We start from the raw sequence: 22699 nt of genomic DNA, 5'->3' as shown, positions 1-22699 counted from the left end.
CATTTTTTTTCTTTCTGCCGGCATTGTTTGAACATGGCATTTTGCGCCCCTCAATTCAAGCAACAAATTATGTCTTCTCTTTCATGTTTCATCTTCTTCTCTTAATTCTGTTTTTTATTTGATAAAAACATACTTTAAACTTACAAACTGTACACAGAAAAAGGGAACCACTGGTATACGTATTATATTATTGCTATATACCTTTACAAGATTGACCTTTCTAAACTTACAAACTGTACACTGTTATACAGTCGCCATGCTTCTCTTGTGCTCGGAGGGCATTTTTAACGGGACATTGTAGCGTAAACTATACATAATGACGACGATAATGTTGCCACAATATCTTCATTGTTCTTTTTTGCTTCAAATCTCCCCTCATGCAATTACAAATATTTACATAACACTCCCACAGAGTGCGAGAATCACAAAGATTGAATATGCAGACAGGCACGGATACACAACTATTGACCTAAAAATGCAGCACTTTGTGGCAAAGGCTGCTGCACTTTGTGGGGATTCCTTCTGCAGCCATTCACTAGTTGAGTCATCCTCCAAGGCTGTGCCATTGCCATTATGTGTGGGAGGATCATATAATCTATCAGAAATCATACTCGGGTTATTTTTCATGCCTTCTGTTTCTCTTAATTTGCTATCATTTTCACTGCCCTCTTCTTTTTCAGATGTATCTTGCGTCTCAGGCAGAGATTCAATATTCTCAGTCCTGACCTTGTGTCCAACGTTAGAATCATTTTCTTTTTCCTCAAATTGATCAATCATATTTTCTATCATGCCAAACACACTGTTAACAGCCACTTGGGTGGAATCATCCATCCCTGTCAGAGCCTCTAATGCTTGAGAAACACTGAAGGATTTAGTATTGGAATCAGTGATGGAGGGCTTATTTTGATCGGTTGAACGTTGCAGATCTTTTTTCTGATCATCATTCCTTTCCCCTTCCTCTGGTTTGGTTTCAGAAGATCCTGCAGATGCCACTTTATTCTGGTCAGTCAAAGAATCCACGACTTTTTCTTCCTTTTGCTGGGAATTATTATCATCCTTCGTTTCAGTTTGGCCTCCACCATCTTCGTCCGCTTTGGATTCACCACTAAGTATTTCGTTCGTGCTACCTTCCTTCTCTGCTTGGGTAGTCAAATTAGGCTTAGCACTAGTTTCTGATCCTGGTTCAATCAAGTCAGCATGTAGAGAAGCCTTTTCCTTATTGAGAGCATCACTTTCATTAATTTTTCCTGATTCATTTGTATCCTTCTTGACTGAAGAAGAAATATCACTGTGATCCCAACTTGCTGGTTGAGACCCAGACATTTGCATATTGCCTGAAGGCTGAGATTCTGATCCCTGTCCAGCAGTAGCTTTCTCCGTGCCAACTTGATTGGTATCAGTCCCATTTGTATCCTTCTTGACTGAAGAAGACATATCACTGCGATTTCCACCTGCTGATTGAGATTGACTTACATCCCCAGACTTTTGTATATTGTCTGAAGGCTGAGATTCTGTTCCTTGTCCAGCAGTAGCTTTCTCCGACCCAACTTGATTGCTACTGTCCCATTTGCCAAATCCTGAGCTCTTTTTATCTCATCTGTAGAATGAGCTTTACTGGCACTTTGTTGGACTTTTGACTCAAACCCTGTTTGCATTTTGGGAATCCATTCAATACCTTGTTTTAAGTTCGTGCCTTGAGAATGCATAATTACGGATACAGTTTCCATGAGTTTTTCACGAACATCTTCTGGAACAACATCTTGCAAAGCTTTCATAACTGTTTCTCCTTGATTAACAGCAGCCAATACCTGGATGTATATACTCAGATCATTTAACAAAACTATATTTTAAGTCTCAAATTCTTAATACCTAAAGTTCATATCTCCAAATTCTTAATACCTAAAGTTCATATCTCCAAATTCTTAATACCTAAAGTTCATATCTCCAAATTCTTAGTCATACCAGATTAGAATTGACACTTAGTAACCAAGCATGACACCAGAAAATAATAAAAAATCGGAAATAACATAATATAAGCAAAATTTTACATAAAATACTTCTAAAGGGAAAACAAATATGGATACCAACAGACCATGAGGAAAATCATAAACTGATTAAAGAAAGTCAAACAAAGACAAGAAATAATCACAAAACTTGTACAGTTTACATATTTCCTTCCCACAAGCACACATGCAGAAGCCGTCCTTTAACATTAGCTTATCATTTTGATGGTTCAAAATTCAGATTATACTTGATGCAAACTACAACAAACTGAAGGCTAGATATTGATGAATATGTAGTAACATTTTTTTAAATCCAGAATGAAAAAAAAGAAACTGCTATGTTTATAAGTCCTACCTTCTGCTTCTCTGCTTCTTTCAAAGTTCCGGGCATAGTCACATCAAGCATATTCATAACTAATTGTGCAGTTTTTAAAACTTGCCCTATTTCCTCATCTTCAGGTACGGCTTCCTCTCTGACCAGCTCTCCTTCATGAGGGTTGGTCTGTGCTGACACATCTCTGAGTGAATCTTGTCCGGACTGTAGGTGCATACTAGCAGTTGTACTACCATCTTCTAACACGTCTCTTGTAGGACCAACAGAATAGCCATTTATAGAATTTGATCTAGAAAGATCCAAAAGCATCTTAGTGTTTCTTCCTTTACCAGTCAACGTACCTTCCGTAAAAGCTACGCCTTTTGAGGGACTGATGGCGACATCAACATCTTTTAGAAGAGGATGACGGCCCTTTAGGAGTCCAAGCTCCACTGCAGTAAGCCACTATATAAACCAAATGATAATAATGAGGAAAACCAATTGCAACATTCATGAGGAAACTTTATCAAGTTTGATGACATAAGCTGCAGAACATGTCACTCCAGTCCAGTTAGCACAACTTTCAATAACCAGGATATAGTTGGCAAATGGAAACATTTTATCATGAAATATGAAGTAAATTTTGTATGACTTTAATTGTTCAGGGTTCAAAATACAAATGAGTGAAGGACCACCAATGAGAAGAGAGAAGATGAAGACACTACCTCAATAGTAAGATGCTGGCACCAAGATACTGTACCTCTATACGAAGAACAAGAACATAGAAGTAGGCTGGTAAAAGGATTTTCTGCAATCAAACCACGTGGAATGGAGAACAGTGGAACTGATCCATCATCACTCTGTAAAAAGAAAAGTTTGTAAAAAATCAGTTTGTAATCATCACTCTGCAATCAAATCTATGTTTCCTCCTTTCCCAAAGGGGGAGTTGGGTTCTGAACCACTGTACAAACATGCAGAGGACAGAAACAGAAAAAATACAAGTTACAATCTATTGCAAGGCAAGTCCTAAAATATATCATCCCAAACGAGAAGGCAAGATTACAATACCTTTGGTCAGTATTTTCCATCAAACTAGGTAAACTTAACAAGGTCAGTTTTCAGCATTTACAAATGAGTTTTTTGAAGCAATAATGCAATAATCGGAAATTTGACATGTATATTATGTACCTCAAAAGTGATATAGCATTGGCATCAGAAGTTCTAGAAGGTACCTGTATAAAAAGAACAGGAATCTTCACATTGCGAACTAAGCTTCGCGAACTAGATTTGGAGTAAAAGTCTTCGATGTCCTCAAATCCATAAGAGATCATAGATATTGCCTCATCAAAGTCACGAACAGATTTGGCCGATAAAGCCTTTTCCACATCAAACCCTTTTGCCCGGCCTTGAAATAGCTCCTAGATCATTCATGAATCAAATGAATTAGTACTGAATGGTCAATGTATAATGAAGTATACCTAAACACAAAAGGCTTCAAGCGATTTTGAATGAAAAGCTACAAAGTTTGAAGCGATAACCAACCTTATTAGATCGTAGAATATCTATAAGCCCACCAGTGAGGTTTTCATTTAAAGCGATTTGATAAGGAGTTGATCTTGTGGCCTCCTCCAAATCAAAAGGATTGTCTATACAAGTAGCAGCTGTCAAAGGTGTTTTCTCACCAACTTCTGCCAAGTATTTTGTCAACATGTTTGCACCATATCCCCAGCCAACACCCATTAGTGCATTCCATGGTCTTGCCTTGCTGATGAACTGTATAATTGTGGAGATATCATCACAGTCAGCAGCTGCAAACAACCTACATAAATAAAGTCGTTAAGTAGGCGTAATTCCAAATGGCTTTTCAATAAACTTCCAGGTAATAAGAGCACCTAACTTATATTACAAACATATTACAAACATTTTAAACATATGACAATAAACAGAAGAAGTAAAGAAATATACTCACTAAAAAAGTAACAGATTTCACTTCCAGAACTCAACAACATACCGCGGAGTGGTGAGTGGTGAGCTAGCGCAACCTCTAGGATTCATAACAACCGGAAAGAACCCACAAAAAACAGCGTCCTTAACAAACGCCTTGACCTTCTTGTCCATACTACCCTCCGCCGTTCCCGGGACCACCAGAACCGTCGTGTCCAATCCATGTTCTTTGCTCAAGTCTAAATTCGCCGGCCAATCAATTGAAACGACACCCCCATCCTCCGTGTTTATACAAACTCTCTGGTATTCCAACTCACTCGGCTCCTCTCCTCTGTTTCTACTCGCCCGTATCATCCTCCCGCTATCTAGCCTCACGAAATGTCTATCTTCCTTCACCAGCCTCTCGTTCACATCGTCCCTCAGCTCACTCCCTTCGGAGGATATGGAGGGGCATCCGAGGACGACGAAGCGATTAAACGGTGCCGGACTGGTGAACAGAACCCACTCCCCAATTTCGCAGGCATTGTTTCGATCTCCGGATGCTAAATTCAACCGCGACGACAAATAAAGAGCGAGGCCGGAAGTTAGACTCAAAACCGGAGCAAGAAAATCGAGGGAGGAAAGGTTCTGGAAAAGGTTGTTATCGAAAGAGAAATTGAATTGGCTTTGGAGAGCGGGGTTGGAGCGGGAAAGCTTGAAACGGCGTCGTCGTCTGAAAACGCGAAATTCGCGGATGCGGAAAGTGCTTTGTGGGGAGCAAAAGAAGAAGTCGTTGGAGCGGTTGGGCGTTAGACGGAGGCTGGTGGTGTAACTGGAATAGAGGCTCATTTATTTATTTTTTTCCTCTTTGGGAAAATGAAAATTTGAGTATCAGGAAGGAGGTTCTAAAGAATAGGCAAAGACCGGAGGAAGAAAATGATAGAAGGAAAAAGTGAGTTTTGGAAAAGGAGAGAATGGCGACGTTGATGGGGTGGTGGAGGGTGGGAAATGGAGGTTCTACAGTTTTGCCCGCGAACTAAACAGAAACATGTGGCTTCAGCTTGAGGGTGATGGATGGATCATGGATGGTGGATCCCACACCGGAAAGGTGGGTCCCTAGAAGGGTTCAAAAGGCCGTTGCTAGTTCCTACCAGAAAGTTTTGTATTCATGTTCAAATATTATTATATTTTTATATGAATGATTGACGATTGTGTTCGTAGCTGCATCGTGCAATGGAAATGGGATCCTCACGGCTTCGCTCCTTACGTTAAGGCGGCAAAGGTCTTTTGACCTAAATCTTGGGCATGAGAACTACCAATTTTGAGGGCGGAATTTACTCATTTAGGTAAGTGGGTTAAAAAAATTTAGTACATTACATCATTTTTAAAATTATTTTGGGATTTATAGTAAATATTGTAGTGTAAGAAAAACTTGTCATATTAATGTGACAAATTCAAATAAAATATAATTTTTTATTAAAATTTATCAGATCAAAATAAAAATTTTGAATAAAAAATATTTTTTATTCAAATTCTTCATATCGTAGTCCACGTAACAAGTTTTCCTACTATAAAATTTGATGTAGATCCTTAAATAATTTATTTGATGTTATATTAGACTAAATAATTAGTCAACATGCGGTATTAGGTCAATCTTGCCAATTTTGAGATTGAAGTTGGAATTATGGCCCAAAAGTTATTTTAGATGGGCCACTGTAAAATGAAGCTACAAAATTTGGAGAGATTGCTCCAGAGAAACCATCTCAATAGTCCGGGTATTTATAAAAGGTCGAATCCATTCGGAGTTGAAGACATACGCATCCTTTAAAAATAACTTTAAAAAAAAAATTAATATGGAGTAAGTACCTTTAAAAAAACACTTAAACAATGTTTGAAGGTTCCAACCGAACACAAATCTTCTGTCCCATTTATATGTCTCTATATATGCCCACCAATAGTTTAATGCCATGTGTATTAATGAATATTATTTAACTAATTTTGTCGTTAGTCTTTTTTAAGACTCAAAGAGGAATGATGATAGATAATCGGCACAGTGCACGAGCGCCCTTGTTGACGCTCAACTTGCAAGTCGAAGAACCAGCAAAAAAATCCAAGGTTGAGAATCCCCATTGGTCATATAGAGGTTGCTTTACGCATATTAGTCTGAAAATGAATGTTATGTGATAATTATGGGAGTTTGACGATGTTGCAAATAGATACAACATCAATGTTCCATGAAGCGATGTGTTAAATCAGGTTCTTGCATATCCAGGTTCAATCCTTTGTCCTCCTTACATGCAACACTCGCATGTAAGTAACCAAAAATAAAAACCCAATTCTTCTTTTTTAAAACATTTTTGATGAATAAATGATGGTAAAGAAAGGACTTAAAATGGTTTACTATTTTCGTTGTGTTGATAGAATGAGTGTGTATTTGACCTATTCTATATGTTATTGTTTGCTACCAAAATCACTCGAATTTTAAATCTCTAGATCAGGGTAGGCCTGTAAACGAACCGAACGCACACGAATGGAGGTATGTTCATGTTCGTTTATGTTCGTTCATTTAATAAATAAACAAACATAAACGAACAAATTTTTTTTGTTCATGTTCGTTCATTAAGGAATATAGTTTGTTCATGCTCGTTCATTTAATAAATAAACGAACATAAACGAACACGAACATAAACGAACACGAACATAAACGAACACGAACATAAACGTTGGAGACCCTACCTTCTATTGTTCTTTCATGAAAAATAGTCGACAATGCAAATCAACCAAATCTACAGTGATAAATAGCGTAAGAGCTGATTAGCAGTGATGAAATGTTTGAAGATATCAGATATTTCAATCGATCTTTTAAAGATATTAAATGATTCACACAACTTTAATTTAACGCTATAACATTTATCTTAGTGGTCCACGATTACATATGAACAATCATTTTCCATTAAGTTATTCAAATATATTCGCCGGCTAAAAGTTTTGTGACATCAATGTCAGACTTTAGTGAGATTTGTTAATAATGATTATTTCCATTGGCAGAGTAGAAAATTTAACAGCATGAAACGTTCGAACGGTCTGATGCTACATATCTAACTGATATTATTGCTAAACCACCATTCAAAATTTTAACGTACCTAAAGTCTACTCCACAACTAAAAGTCACAGAAGAACTATGAAAACAAAAGTTCATTGTCAAAGTGTATTTTATACTTATTAATGTGTTCTTCCTGGAAAACCCATTACTTCCGCTATTACACTCTTTTTCAGAAATTGCATAGAAGCCTTTGTTTTGTCTTTTGGCAAATTCTATATATTTTTCTCTTTATTGATGCTCATATACTTTCGATTGTTACCTTTATATTCTCATCTATTTCTAGAAAGAAGTATGATGTTTTCTTGAGTTTTAGATGTGAAGATACCCACAATAACTTTACATATCAACTATTAAGCCAAATAAAACACATAAAGAGATGAAAACAGACCTGTAAAACTTCAGATTGCACTATAATATAACTTGTTTTGAAGCTTTCACCGATCGTCTCCACTCTCTAGTGAACACTAGTGTTTGGGAAAAAAAGAGGGGAATGAATATAGGTGTGAGGTGCCTCACGGGTTAACATATTGGATTTAATCTCCAAATAAAATTGGGTTAATTATGGAGTTGGTCATCAGAATATCAGATTAATTAATATTTTTAAGATACTTACAAATTGGTCACCAAAATTGATTTAAGAAGATTGGGTTAAACATAAATGAACGAACATAAACGAACATAACCGAACGAACATAACGAACATAACCGAACGTTCACGAACGTAAATGAACGAACGAAACATATGTTCATGTTCGTTCATTTAATTAAACGAACACAAAATCTTGTTCATGTTCGTTCATTTAATAAATAAACACACATAAAAAAACTTCCCGCTGCACGGTTCATGAACGGTTCGCTGAACGTTCAGTTCATTTACAGGCCTAGATCAAGGTGAAGGAGACGACCAACCGACTACCAAAAAAAAGAAGTTAGAATACAAGTAACCTAACGGCAAACAGAAGTTAAATCATATTTATTAATACACATGGCTTTAAACTATTGGTGAGGTAGAAAATTTTATTCGTTTCAACTTTAAAAAAAATTAATTAAAATTCTAAATTAAGATGAATATTAATTAAATTATTTGATTAATTTACCAATAACCGATTCGTCTAGGAGATGATACACTATATCCTTAAACAAGAATAGAGCTTTGAACCCTGATTATTGTGAATGAAGCAAACTAAGTTGCGAGGGTCACTCTCGCCTTTATAGTACCCGATCCGAATTAGTTGATCAATAGATTAGAAACTGATGGTTATATCAGAAAAAGTATTTGATTAATTTTAATATTTTTAAAAAATATTATTATCACATGACATATATTCTATAATGTGAAATACATATATTAACGTGACAAACTAACTAAACTTAAGTCTATTCGAAGTTAAACTCATTCGGCAATAAGCAAAACATCTCTAATTCTTCATAAGCACTTCGATTATCTGATTGATGAAGTGTGTTCCTCTATCACTTATTATTGCTCGTGGTGTGTCGAATATGGAAAAGATAAAAAAAATTTCAGAAAATCAATGGTAGTTTTGCATCATTATTTCGGGTAGCTTTAGCTTCAACCCATTTCAAAACATAATCTACAACAAGAATAATGTATTTATTTCCAAAAGAATAAACGAATAAACCCATATAGTGAATTCCTCAAACATCGAAGATTTCAAATATGTGAATCGGGTTAAGAGATATTTCCTTTCTTAGACTCAAATTACTTGTGCACTGACATCTTTCACAAGATTTACAAAATAAATATGGATCACGACTATCATCGCCAGCGCCAATTCAATTTTAATATTTGGAAAAACTCAACTTAGACTATGTTGTCTCAATGAGAATCAAATCCGATCTCAATTTTCCTTAGCAGACCACCACTAAGTGAGTTCCCAGGATGTCGAACTTGCTCCCAGCTGATTCTTCCTCCAAACGTTAGATCTTAACAACATCTAAGCCAATGTGAACTTTTTGAAATGAAAGTGTTTTGATTTTTAAAGGAAAGGCCAATTGAATTTAACCCAACGGTATTAAGTGCTTTTCAATTCTCACGCTCGAAATTGGGTCATTTCTTTAGCCTTTGGCTTATTGAAAAATTAGCTAGGCATAATAGAAATCATACTTAGCATACTTTAAAGAAAGTAAAAACAAAATCTTGAAAAGTAAGAACGAAATGAAAAAAAGACTTCAGAAAAATAAGAAAACAAGAACAAAGCTAATTCGAGATATGTTTTAAGCTTACCTGAGAGGGTCAGACACTTTCATACCCCAAGTCATGCCTACTACTCCAGCCTTGAATCCAGAAAATAAAAACTGTAGAACTTCACCTTTTTAGAGTTGTTTCCAAAAATTAAAATTTTACATAGAAAATGAATAAAAATACCTAGATCAACAATAACAACTAATCAACAATGTGTAATTAACTATAAAATAATAACTAAATAAATCACTCATCATAGGCAAAGTAGTTCGGTGGTAGAAATTGAATGAGAAAATTATGACAAATGATTCCAAGAAAAACATCAAATAATATACCGAAAGAAATATACATTTTTGCCACATAAATTACAAAGTTTGTGGATTTTTTATTTTTTATTTTTGGGTTTTTAAATTATTACTAGGTGAAATCCGTTGTTTCATTATTTGTCGACTTAGAATTTTCTTTGGGTTAAGCGATTCTATCAGCGGTATGAAGGTTCTTTCAGTCTTTCAACAATGTCAATAGATTTTGCATATTTTTTTTTAAATAAACCTCATTCATTAATCAATACCAATTGCATCGAGTACGACAATATTAGAAATACAATTAGACACATCGCTTACAAACCAAGTGGGAGAGCCATTAGCTACAGCCCACCTTGCAAGTTCATGAGCTACACGGTTAGCATTGCGAGGGGTAAAAACACTTTGAAATTAGTTTTCGGCGAAGTTGGAACCCAACAAGCCACAGATCCAATTTGCTGGAGAGCAGCTAATTAACCACCACATAGGAGTCCCCTTCAATATTGACCTCGTTTCATCCATTTTCTATTTCCATATCAATCCCCGCTTTGAAAGCCGTGGCCTCCACCTGCTTCACCGTGAAATCCCTTCAAGCTTCCGAGCATGACCTCCAACGACAAGGCCATGATGATCCTTTGCAATAACTCTGATCGCCGCAACTCGACCTCCAGGAAGAAAGGCACCGTCAACGTTGATCTTTATCCCAGAAGAAACAGGTTTCAACTATTGTTAAAAACATGAGCTGACTCGATCTAGGTTAGAATTATCCAAAGATAGCTCAGTCGCAAGGAAGTCATTTCCCAACAGCCACACACAATTAATCACTTCTTTTGGCTTCTGGAGAACCCCGTCATTGATCCATTTGTTCCTTCGATTCCAGAGGTTCCATAGCAGTAGCAGAAAATTGGGAAAGATATCAATTGACAAAACCTTTGCTGCAGTTTCCAACCATTCCTTAGTCGAACTAAAATCCCCAACATACGATCGAGGGTTGAGTTGAGAGAGTTGGGGGATCTCTCGAGCCTTAGGATTGTCTTTAAGAGCGTGAAAAATGGTCTCTTGATTAGCGTTACACGAAGTGCATGTGCCATCGCCAATCCCCGACTTGAGAAGCTTCGCACCAATAGGGAGAGCACCATGGTAAACCTTCCAACCAAAAATCTTCACTCTAGGGAGGGTTTTGGATTTGGAAATATTGTTCCAGATCATGGAGGTGTCTCTATCCTCCTGAAGTTCCTTAAGAAGCCAAGCATACCCCGATTTAGTGTTGTAGGTGCCCGAACTATGGTGGCTCCATACCAAACAGTCTTCCATTAGGGGTAATGGGGCATTTGAGGATAGTTATTGCATCATCCATAGAAAACACTCTTTCAACCTTGTCACGATCTCACCTTACCTCTTTAGGGACCATGAACTCATAGCATTTAATAGGGTTAGAAGGACAATCTGTGTAGGTAGTGGATATCGACACAAGTTGGTCTCCAAACGTGTAGCATGCATGAGGGTATTTCTATTAACACCGATTCTTCAATGGAACCCGTTTTTAAGCTCCCTTTTCTTCGCTCCAAGCAAGTCACCATTAGGTAGCTTCATATTCATTAAGCACGGTCTTGAGCCTTCGAGCCTCTTGTTCAGAATTCTTGATAAAGAGAATGCTATCATCATCATAAAAAAGGTGGTCAATATGGGGGCCCGAAAACTCTCTATAACTCTTCTAATTCTACCTTGCCTTTGTTTTGACAGAAGGGTTGCCGATAGTCCTTGGTGTAGAAAAATAAGAGGTATGGCGACAGCGAATCTCCGTGTCTAAGTCCTCTATCTGGTTTGAAAAATCTTGGAACCTGGCCATAAATGTACAAACAATATGTGACAGTAGAGATGCATTTCATAATAAGGTTCATAAATCGAAGGTCAAACCCCAAACGACACATAACATAGATGAAGCTTCATTCTAACTCTATCATAAGCTTTTTTTCCATATCAAGCTTGATAGTCACCCTTTTATTAGGGTCATTATGAAAACCTTTCAGGTAATGGAATAACTTGTGAGCAACGACAAAATTATTAGAAATTAAATGACCTATGACAAAGGCAAATTGATTTTTAGAGATACATAAAGGCATAAAGGGTTTAAGACGATTAACAATAGTTTTTGACACTACTTTATAGATAACTGTGCACAAACTAATAGGTCCAAAATTTTTCAATAAGACCGGGTTTTCAACTTTTAGAATTAAGACAATGACAGTTCTATTGACCTCATCAAAACTAGATGGCTCATTCAACAGGTTAAAACACAAGGAAAGAACATCATCACATAAAATATGCCAAAAGAAACGAAAGAAGCTAGCAGACAAACCATCAATACTAGGGGCTTTTTGAAGATTGACTTGAAGGAAAGCATTGTAGACCTCATCCGCTGTAAAATCCTTGCATAGGTCAGCATTGATCGCAGGGGTAATGCACTCTTCAATGGCATTCAGAATCATGTCTAAATTCTCATTTCTTGAGGAAGTGAAGAGTCCGGTAAAGAAATCAAAGGCAACATCGAAGACGTCATCCATCTCCTTCTTCTACACACCATTCGTATTCGTAATACCCTTGATCCAATTTTTCTTTATACCGCCATTTGCTCTAGCATGGAAGAACTTAGTGTTTCTATCCCCATTTTTCAGCCAATCGACTCTGGATTTTTACGCCAAAGAATTTCCTCTTTGTTAAGAAGATCCTTGAGTTCTTCCATTGCTTGAGTCAAACGCTCAATATTTTGTTCACTAATAGTGTCTTCTTCCAGAGCATTCACAAGTCTCTCAAGATTAAAGTATTCGTTAAAGTCTCCCCCACGAAGCCACGAAGTATTTTGTTCACTAATAGTGCTTGAGTCAAACGCTCAATATTTTGTTCACTAATAGTGTCTTCGTCGGCGATTGTAACCAAGTTTTTGTTCTAGGGTGAGCAACGTAGATGGAGGAGATTTCGGAAAGAACAATGCTTAGGAGATTGTTTTTAGGGACCAAGATCGTATAAAGCTTATTAGGGTATTTGAGTAAGAAATCTACCAAGTTCTGAAGATATCCACGCAAAACTTCCATCACTTCAGAATTTCTTCGTTTGAAGATTGGGGGCATGTAAACCCTAAGCCACGATTTGTCTGGCTAATTTGTTGATGCGGTGTTGTTGAAAACAATATTGGTTGAATAATTTCTCAAAATAATGTAAATGTTACAGTAATTAAGAGTCGTAAAAAATACAATACATACTTTCGGAGAAGACACCGAAAACACAATGTATCTTCTCCATTGCTATGCCAAACCAAAATCTTTAGTTTTTTAAATTTCTGTAAGTAAAGGCGATTACCTATATCGCTACACTTTAAACCCTACACCAGTGAATCAGTCCAGTTTGTCTCTTGTGGCGCGGGTTGACCCAAAGAATTAACTTGTTAGGAATTTCAATCTGCAGGGATTTAAAAGGTGAAATTCCCGAAAAATCACCGGTGATCGGTATATTTACCGATCTAACACCGGTCAGATTATATTTCTCGATCTAACACCCGTAGCAGTAAAGAGCGCCTCCTGAACCGCGCTATATGTTGATTTGGCGCCACGTGGGGTATAGCGCCCCCTGCACCGCGCTATACGTTGACATGGATTACACGTGGGTATAGCGTCCTCCTGATCCGCGCTATACGCCAAGTAGGGGTATAGCACGGATCAGGGGCCGCGCTATACCTGGTTATCTGACACGTGGGGTATAGCGCGGTACAGGGGCCGCGCTATACCTTTAATTACCCACCCCTCCACACCCCAATCCTCCCTATAAATACTCCATCATCAATCACTTTCATCACACCAAATTCTATCAAATTCTCTTAATTTCTCTCAAATACTCTCTCTGTTTAAGGTATATTTTATAATATTTTTAATATTATATATTTAATTTATTTAAGTATTTTACTTTATTTAATATTTTACTAATATAATTCTTTTGCAGATATATAATGGAAGACAGTCTATTTCGCTTAGATGGAAATCATATATCTCGACACTTTGCTGATACGGTAACATTTTAACGTTTTAATTTAATTTAAATTATTAGTAATAATTAGTTGATTTATTTAATGCATGATTATTAGATTAAGAATTAATTTTTGTAATTATTTATTTTTAGGAGAAGGACCGTGTATTAGATCATTTTATTAGGAATCTTAAGTTAGTGATACCTATCTGTGTCTTGCCGTATTTAGTAGAGGCTGGATTTGGTTACATAGGTAGATATCAGAGTCACTGTAAGATAGAACCAGACCTTATTTCTGCCTTAGTAGAGCGGTGGAGGCCAGAGACCCACACATTCCATCTTCCGTGCGGAGAGTGCACGATCACGCTTGAGGATGTTTCTATGCACCTGGGGCTTCCGGTGGATGGAGATGTGATATCAAGGATAGCTTCTGGTTCTTGGACTACTTTGTGTCGGGATAATATAGGACGTGTCCCGGAAAGTTTTATCGGAGGTAGGATACCGTTAAATTGGTTAGATGCCAATTTTCGGGAGTTGAGCGCAGACACCTCTGAGGATGAGGTTAAGATGAATGCACGAGCATGCATATTGCAGTTGATAGGAGGGTTGCTGATGCCGGAAAAATCGCGCAACCTAGTTCACTGCATGTGGTTGCGACTTTCGTCTCGTCGGATCATTCAGTTGGGGCTCGACAGTTTTGGGTTTGTTATACAGGGAGATGTGTGGAGCCACTGACTACAAGCGTAATGCTATCGGCGGATGTCTCCTACTGCTGCAGTCTTGGGCATGGTATCGATTGCCCTTTTTATGTCCCGTTGTGAAGAACCCATTCGTATTTCCACTACTTCTGAGGTAATTATAAAACTGATTTTGTATATTAATAATTTTATACAGCGTATAATAAATTTTTTTCCTTGAATAGGTGGTCTACTGATAGGAAAAAATCATCAGGAGCTACCTGATGATTTAAAAAAAATTAGGGTGCTAATCGATCAGAAGGCTGGCACACAGGTATGAATTTTAATGTTTAAAAATCGATTTTAGATTATAGTTATATAATTAGATTATTATTTTGATAAAAATTATATATTATTTGTTTTAGTTTGAATGGGTGTCATATTCTACTGATGATGTGAGGGCGGTGATCCCACCTGAGTTGAGGGGTCCATCAGATGTTTGGACGGCGATGGTCCCTCTGATCTGTTATGCGACCGTCGAGTGGCACTCCACTGATCGCGTGCTCTGGTAGTTTGGTTGTTTTCAACCAATTCCGGAAGCACCTTGCAATATGGACGAGTTGCATAGCTTAGATAAACGCGGCAAGACAGATACAGATTGGCTGGTGAGGCATCATGAGTGGGTCGTGTTGTGGGAAGATCGATATGGCGCCTTCCCCGTAGAGAGCCCATTTTTTTATGACCTCTTGATGTATGCTGACGATTATTATGAGTGGTTCAACAGTAACGGGAAACCGTTTCTGCTTCCCGAGGATGCACGAGGACAAACCTTTCCACGACGTCGACAGAGACGTGATCCGACACAGCACCATCGTCCTCCGACTCGTGGACGGAGAGCAGGTGCTTCTGGTTCATCCTCAGCTGTACCAACAGGACCTTCACAGGAGCCACCATAGCCATTTATGATGCCGCAGCCCCATATGATGCCGCCATCGCCTTTCTATTACCAGATGCCGCCGCCGCCGCCTTCACTTGGTTTTATGACCCCGCCACCGTCACAGATGACCCCTCCTGGAGGCTATTATGGGTCTATGTTTGTAGATCTGACTTGGGGTTCATATGCTGGATATTTGGCGGGTTCAGCCTCATCACCTATGGCCGCAGCACAGACACCTCCTGTACAGTTTTCACAGTCAGCGATGTATGGGTTTTCCCAGTTTTCGCAGGCCGGTGGGATAGTCATTCATACACCTCCAAGGCCCTTATTCTATGGAGGTGCTTCATCGTCATCAGCTCCTCATCAACCTAATGTACCTGCTCAGGACGACGACAATGACGATGACGACAATGATGACGACGATGACGACGATGATGACAATAAGGAGTCAAAAACCAGTGATACGAAGAAATTCTCCTCGAGACCGACAGCCACCGCCCTGCAGAACACATTTGCGACGCATGCATCGATAGATTTTTTTATTATATTTGTATTTAATTTATTTTGTTTAATTGTAATTTTTTATTATTTCTCATTTAATACTTACTTTATTTTGTTAAATTTGTTGGACTTTTTTTTAATATATTTCAGTTAATTTTGTTTATTACCATTTAATATCAGTTATTGTAATTTTGTTATCATTTACCATTTAATTCTTATTGTAAGTTTGTTGTATTTAAATACCAAATTGTTATTAGTTTGATAAAATTTAATGATTGTGTTCGCTTTTTAATCTTCATCAGCGATTATCGAATGACATTAACTTGAAGTAAATGCAAATTAAAATACAAGAATTATTATTTGATAAACAAATACTTCATTTCCTCATCAATTGTTACTTGATGACAACAGAAGTGGACATGTTTTTCTAGTGTGTCCTGGGTTTCTAAAATGGCCGCATCTTCTGTCTTGTCTAGATCTTTCTCGAATATCCATATCGCAATGAATTCGATTGGATTTTGGACGACCATGCTCCCTCAATAAACTCGGATTTGGTACAATTGGAAGCTAATCTTGAACCTAATCAGGGTCTTTGTCATTACCTATGGGGGGAAACTCAAATTCGTATACCTTAAAAACTCTAGATAGTAAGTATACGGGATCCACAAAATGGTTATAGTCTTGACGTGTATGCGAGCAAGCTGCTATCACATGAGAGCATGGATACTTCAGAGCTTGAAAAAACCCACAGTCGCACATTCTGTCTCTTAGATTTACTCTTAATGACACAGCTTCAATCTCTTGAAGAGGTTGCGGTAACTCTGTGACACGAAACATTTCATGCCTTCTAGAGAAGCTTGGTACAGACATTCCATTTGATGCAACAATTTTTTTTCCTGTAGATCTGCAATTAATCTAGGGTAATAGACATGACCTCCTTGCATCCAGGTTTGAGCTTGTCCCCTGAGCTTCGCAAAAAGCGCCCCCAAACGAAAATATGTAGTTTTTACCAAAGCCGCTACAGGTAAGTGACGTGCACCCTTTAAGGTTGAATTGATTGTCTCACCCAAGTTGGTCGTCATGTGTCCATATCGATATCCACCATCATATGCGTTCGTCCACATTTCTTTATCGATGAGGCTGATGTAATCGTATCCTTCCTCGTTCTTCACCCGCAAATCTTGAAGCATTGATTCAAACATTCGAGGAAGTAGTTCGTAACCTGATCAAAAAATGTATAACTTACTAACTTGCTTTCACTTACCCATGTGCACAATTAATTGACGCTCATTATTCTTCTTGTATCTTCCATGATAGTTCGCAGTAATGTTTCAGAGACAATACCTATGTTGGACAAAGGGTGGTTGCCACATTGGACCCAAAGACTCCATTGCTGCTTTGATCCCAGCTCCGCGATCTGAAATGACACAAATATTTTCCCTCGTGATAACATGTGCACGTAAATTTTGGAGGAAAAAAACCCAATAATATGTATCTTCTCCTTCAACAAGAGAAAAATCAATTGGAAGAATGTTATGATTGCCATCTTGGACAACTGCCAATAATAAAACTTGCTTGTATTTTCTATACAAGAAAGTCTCGCCAATCTGGACCACAGGCTTGTAGTATTTGGCAGCATTAACACACTGTGGTTAACTCCAAAAAACCCGGTAGAATTGGCTTCGATCGCAAAGAACTCGATCATTATGGTATGCATAGTTTAGAAGTTCACAATTATCCCAGGATTCAACGTCCGTACCAGCCTAAAACAACCTGGAAGTTCGTTGTAAGATGCATCTCATTCGCCATGAAGTTTGACAATGGCATTTTGTTTTGCCAACCAAGCTTTTTTATAGGAGACAGTATACCCATACTGCGATTGTATAGCTGAAATCAACACCGCAACAACTATATGAGAGCTTGCTTTTACCATGAGCATGATGGCTTGGCATATCACTTCAGAGTCCAAGTTGGGATGATCTTGGTTGACCTCTCCAGCACAACATGTTCAACATATGTTGTTTTTCCTCTTCCTTTTCGATACGCGAACCATTCAATTGCATCCATTTTTTCGTCGGGCACAGTAGCATACATATTTTTCGGTCGTGGATTGGTTGACTCTGGACTGAAAAGAATTACGAATATTGTAATTTTTTATAGCCATCACCGCTTCTTCTTTGCTTGAGAACTCCATGCCTAAAGATAACTCACCATTATTTATTGATGAGTAATATCCATAGTCACCGAGATGAGGCATATCCGCAAATTCTGGCCCGTACATTGCACCATAATCAGCTTCATACATGTGTGCATGAGGGTCAATTTGTGCCACATTTCCTAGAACTTCATCATCATTGCAGTTGAATTGCGGTGATTCTGGGTGAATGAATAGTCCAGTCTCAGTACCATCCGCACCAGGCTCTTGAAGCGGTTCTTCTAGTGGAGATGATGGTTCCTCTATGCTCTCCACATTTAGGTCAAAGAACCTACTACTTGCACGCCTTCCCTTTGAACTGAAAGGCATATCGACATTGAGATCGAAAAAGCTCGCAGTCGAATGCCTCCCCATAGAGCTTGAAGCTATCGTGTCAAATGAAAATTGCACAGATGGTTGCGTCGATGACATCTCCATATGGTCAAAGAAATTTGCAGATGAATGCCTTCCCCTTGAACTGGACGCGGTGTTGCCATACGGATTGTTCGTGGACCCATCTCGGTATATATCGTAAGGAGTTACGGATGAATGTCTCCCCATTATGGCATTAAAATCATTACACATTACTGTAGTCGGGCTGTCAACTTGATCAACTTGTTAAGCTAGCCCATAGTGTGAGCTTAAAGATTGACCCCGAACAGCACGCACTTGAACAAAATGTGCATACATCTCAATAGCGGCGTCTGAATAATTACTTTGAGCTTCAACCATCATTTGAACATCATCATTGTTCGAAAGTTCGAACGTTGTATAAGTTAATGGCAACAATGATGTTGGAAATCTGTACTGCAAAGACGACATTCTTCTACTATTTCCAACATGAATCTTCCTCGAAATCTTCGTTATCAGCTCCTCAAGAGTTATGTTTCTCTTGAATGATATTTTAACACGCTCATTTGATACGAAAACAACACCGGTTTCATCTTCTCGAATTTCACCATCATAATAAACAACAGCTGAAAGTCGCGCCATTCTTTGAGTTTAAAAGTGCGACAATATTATATCTGCAAAAAAAATAACTGAAACAAACATGATTAAATAAATTATATATGTAACGAAAATATAACACAATAAAATTTTTACACATCAACGTAAATAATTTAAATAATATAATTTTATATTATTACCTGCACCGCAAAACTATTTCGACGTATGCTCCCGCTTTTTAATTTTACAAACATAAAAATGAATTGAAAATAATTAGTATAATATTTTTTCAAATAATGATAATAAACAATAAGTATAATTAAAAAATTATAACAAAATTACCTTATAACGAAAAATCGCACGAACTTCTAAATTAAATATGAAAAGATTGCCAGAATTATTACTCGTTGATGAAATTGTTGTATTAATTTATAAGTTGAGAGGAGAGATGCGAGGAGATGTGAGAAACTTAACCGGCGGAGGAAGGTATTTATAACCATATAAGACGCGGTACCTGCACCGCGCTATATGTAATTATTCAGATAAAAGATATAACGCGGACCAGGGACCACGTTAAATATAATTCACCCCTATATGGCGTATAGTGCGCGCCCTGATCCGCGCTATACCCCTACATGGCGTATAGCGTGGATTAGGGGGCGCGCTATACACACGTGTAATTCATGTCAGCGTATAGCGCGATGCAGGGGGCGCACTATATCCCACGTAACGTCAAATCAGCATATAGCGCGGTTCAAGGGAGCGCGATTCAAGGATACGCTTTACTACTACGGATGTTAAATCGAGAAATATAATCTGATCGGTGTTAGATCAATAAATATATAGATCACCGGTGATTTTTCGGAAAGTACACCGATTTAAAATGGCTTTGTATTAATTACCGCCGAAGATCGGGAGTTGTGCCTATCATATAAAGGCGATAGAATCATAGAACTCTCTTGTCCTGAGCTAAGGAGAAATCTCCATTACTTCCCGATATTCCAACTTGCCAGGTAACCGTTTTCTGGGTCCTACTAACCACGTGATGAACAGTTTTTCCTATCGTCCTACTACCTTCACGTGTTTCCTATGATTTATGACTGCACCACCTTGGTCCTCGTGTAAACTGTTAACTCTTAGGAGTGGGACACAAATCAATCAACAAGTCAAGGCTAGTGGGGTACAACATGATGACTCTACTCCCACTATTGGCAATGGTGAAGCTGAATTACATGATGATATAATTTCTGAGAATGACAAGGAGGAGGGTTATACTAATGATTCTGCTAAGGCACCAAATTTTGATGCCAAGGCAAAAGCAAATTATATTCCTGCAGTTAAGGAAGATAAACCTCCACCACCCTTCCCGTAAAGATTGAAGAAGCATAATGATGAAGTTCAGTTCAAGAAATTTGTGAACATTCTTGATCAGCTCCATATCAATATACCTCTCTTGGAAGCTATTGAACAGATGTCGATGTATGCCCAATTTTTGAAGGAAACCTGTACCAAGAAGAGAAAAGTAGAGACTGTTGCCACGGCAACAGAATTTTGTTCTTCAGTGAGTAAGTTTCTGCCAAAGCGAAATGATCTGGGCAACTTCATTATTTCTTGTTCGATTGGAGCTAATTTCATTGGAAATGCACTATGTGATCTTGGTTCAAGTGTCAACTTAATGTCGAAATCGATATTCTTGAAGCTTGGCATAAGAGATGCAAGACCCACCTCGGTTATTTTACAACTTGCCGACAGATCACATGTTAAACCTGAAGGGAGAGTCGAGGATGTCATAGTACAGGTGGATAAGTTTGTGCTTCCAGTCGACTTTTTAATTTTGGACTGCGAAGTTGATGCCAAGGCACCCATCATTTTGGGAAGACCTTTCCTAGCCACTGGATGTATATTGATAGACTGTGAAAAATGTAAACTCACCATGAGAGTGGTTGATCAATGTGCGACTGTCAATGTGTTTCGAATGCTCAAATATGTCGATGACACTGAAGAATGCCAAGGCATTTCTGAATTGAACTCAGTGATTAAAGAAGAGACTAAAGAGCTTTGCCAGAACAATTTCATTCAGCTAGCAGAAAATGATTATTGGGTGGATGATGAAAGCTTAATGGAGTACGACAACTTTTCAAGTTTGGAGGAGCAATCGAGCTTACTACAAGCTAGGTCAGGTATGAATTTTGATGAATTTATTCCTCCTAAGCCTTCATTACTGCATGCACCTACTTTAGAGCTTAAGACTTTGCCAGGGCATCTTAAATATGTTTACTTAGGTAGCGATGAAACTTTACCGGTGATTATTTCCGCTAACTTTACTGCTAACCAAGAGTAAAGTTTGTTAAGTGTTTTGATGCAGCATAAGAAAGCAATTGGTTGGACTATGGTCGACTTGAAAGGTATTAGTCCCACGATCTGCATGCACAAGATTCTACTTGAAGATTGCCATGCCAATTCAATCGAACCACAAAGAAGACTCAACCCCGTTATGAAGAAAGTGGTGATGAAAGAAATTCTGAAATGGCTTGATGCTGGAGTAATTTACCCTATCTAATGTGTTCCAAAGAAAGGAGGCACGACTGTGGTTACTAATGAAGAGAATGAGCTATTACCCACTCGCATTGTTACCAGATGGAAGATATGCATGGACTATAGAAAACTCAACAAAGCTACAAAGAAGGACCATTTTCCTCTACCTTTCATCGACCAAATGTTGGATCGATTGGCCGGTAAAGCATTATATTGCTTTTTGGATGGGTATTCGGGGTACAATCAAATTCTCATCGCACCAGAGGACCAAGAAAAGACTACATTTACTTGTCCCTATGGTACTTTCGCCTTTAGGAGGATGCCTTTCAGACTCTGTAATGCCCCGATAACATTTCAACACTGTATGCAAGCCATATTTTCATACATGTTTGAGGATTTTCTAGAGATTTTCGTGGATGACTTTTCTGTTTGTGGAGACGATTTTGAATGATGCCTTGGCAATTTAGCAAAAGTTCTCAAAAGATGCGAAGAGGCTGAGTTTGTCTTAAATTGGGAAAAATGTCACTTCATGGTTACTGGAGGCATTGTCTTAGGCCACAAAATTTCTCACAAGGGTATTGAGGTGAACAAGGCGAAGATTGAAGTGATAGAAAAGTTGTCACCACCAACTTCGGTCAAGGGTATAAGAAGTTTTCTTAGACATGTTGGATTCTATAGAAGGTTTATCAAAGACTTCTCCGAGATTTATAAGCCCTTGTGCACATTGCTTCAACAAAACCAACCCTTTGTGTTTGACGAGTTATGCCTCGGCACATTCATTGATCTGAAGCAAAGATTGATCTCGGCACCCATTTTAGTTCCTCCCAATTGGACATCACCATTTAAGCTGATGTGTGATGCAAGTGATTATGTCGTAGGAACTGTTTTGGGGCAACGTCTAGATAAATTTTTTTATGTTATTTATTACTCTAGCCGCACTTTAAATGAAGCATAATTGAACTACACCACCACTGAGAAAGAATTACTTGCCGTGGTATTTGCTTTTGATAAATTTAGACCTTACCTAATAGGCACTAAAGTCA

General features: G+C 38.1%; 2 protein-coding genes across 2 annotated transcripts; both read right to left on the bottom strand.

The window, feature by feature from the left end:
• Positions 1-264: 264 nt before the first annotated feature.
• Positions 265-4055, bottom strand: LOC120207366. The gene is made up of 6 exons (XM_039206841.1): positions 3859-4055; positions 3549-3734; positions 3042-3176; positions 2359-2781; positions 1676-1808; positions 265-1577 (listed from the first exon to the last, which is right to left on the bottom strand). Exons 1-6 carry the CDS (start codon positions 4024-4026, stop codon positions 394-396), a joined length of 2229 nt encoding a protein of 742 aa, XP_039062772.1. The 5' UTR covers positions 4027-4055; the 3' UTR covers positions 265-393.
• A 247-nt stretch (positions 4056-4302) lies between these two features.
• Positions 4303-5127, bottom strand: LOC120207365. Its single transcript, XM_039206840.1, has one exon. The coding sequence runs from the start codon at positions 5086-5088 to the stop codon at positions 4303-4305; it is 786 nt and encodes a 261-aa protein (XP_039062771.1). The 5' UTR covers positions 5089-5127.
• Between the last annotated feature and the right edge of the window lie 17572 nt (positions 5128-22699).

This window comes from Hibiscus syriacus, unplaced genomic scaffold (genome assembly GCF_006381635.1).
Source record: "Hibiscus syriacus cultivar Baekdansim isolate YM2019G1 unplaced genomic scaffold, ASM638163v2 tig00014626_pilon, whole genome shotgun sequence".
In the NCBI taxonomy this organism is placed as follows: Eukaryota; Viridiplantae; Streptophyta; class Magnoliopsida; order Malvales; family Malvaceae; genus Hibiscus; species Hibiscus syriacus.
Note: the sequence above shows the minus strand (reverse complement) of the source record. Positions and strands in the feature narration are given on the sequence as shown.

Bases quoted from the DNA above. Each gene is read 5' to 3' on its own strand.
- LOC120207365 (XM_039206840.1), bottom strand. From the start codon at position 5,088: ATGAGCCTCTATTCCAGTTACACCACCAGCCTCCGTCTAACGCCCAAC.
- LOC120207366 (XM_039206841.1), bottom strand. From the start codon at position 4,026: ATGTTGACAAAATACTTGGCAGAAGTTGGTGAGAAAACACCTTTGACA. The intron at 3,735-3,858 runs GTTGGTTATCGC...TGAATGATCTAG, and splicing joins ATATTCTACGATCTAATAAG to GAGCTATTTCAAGGCCGGGC. The intron at 2,782-3,041 runs GTAGTGTCTTCA...TGGTTTATATAG, and splicing joins GCCAGCATCTTACTATTGAG to TGGCTTACTGCAGTGGAGCT.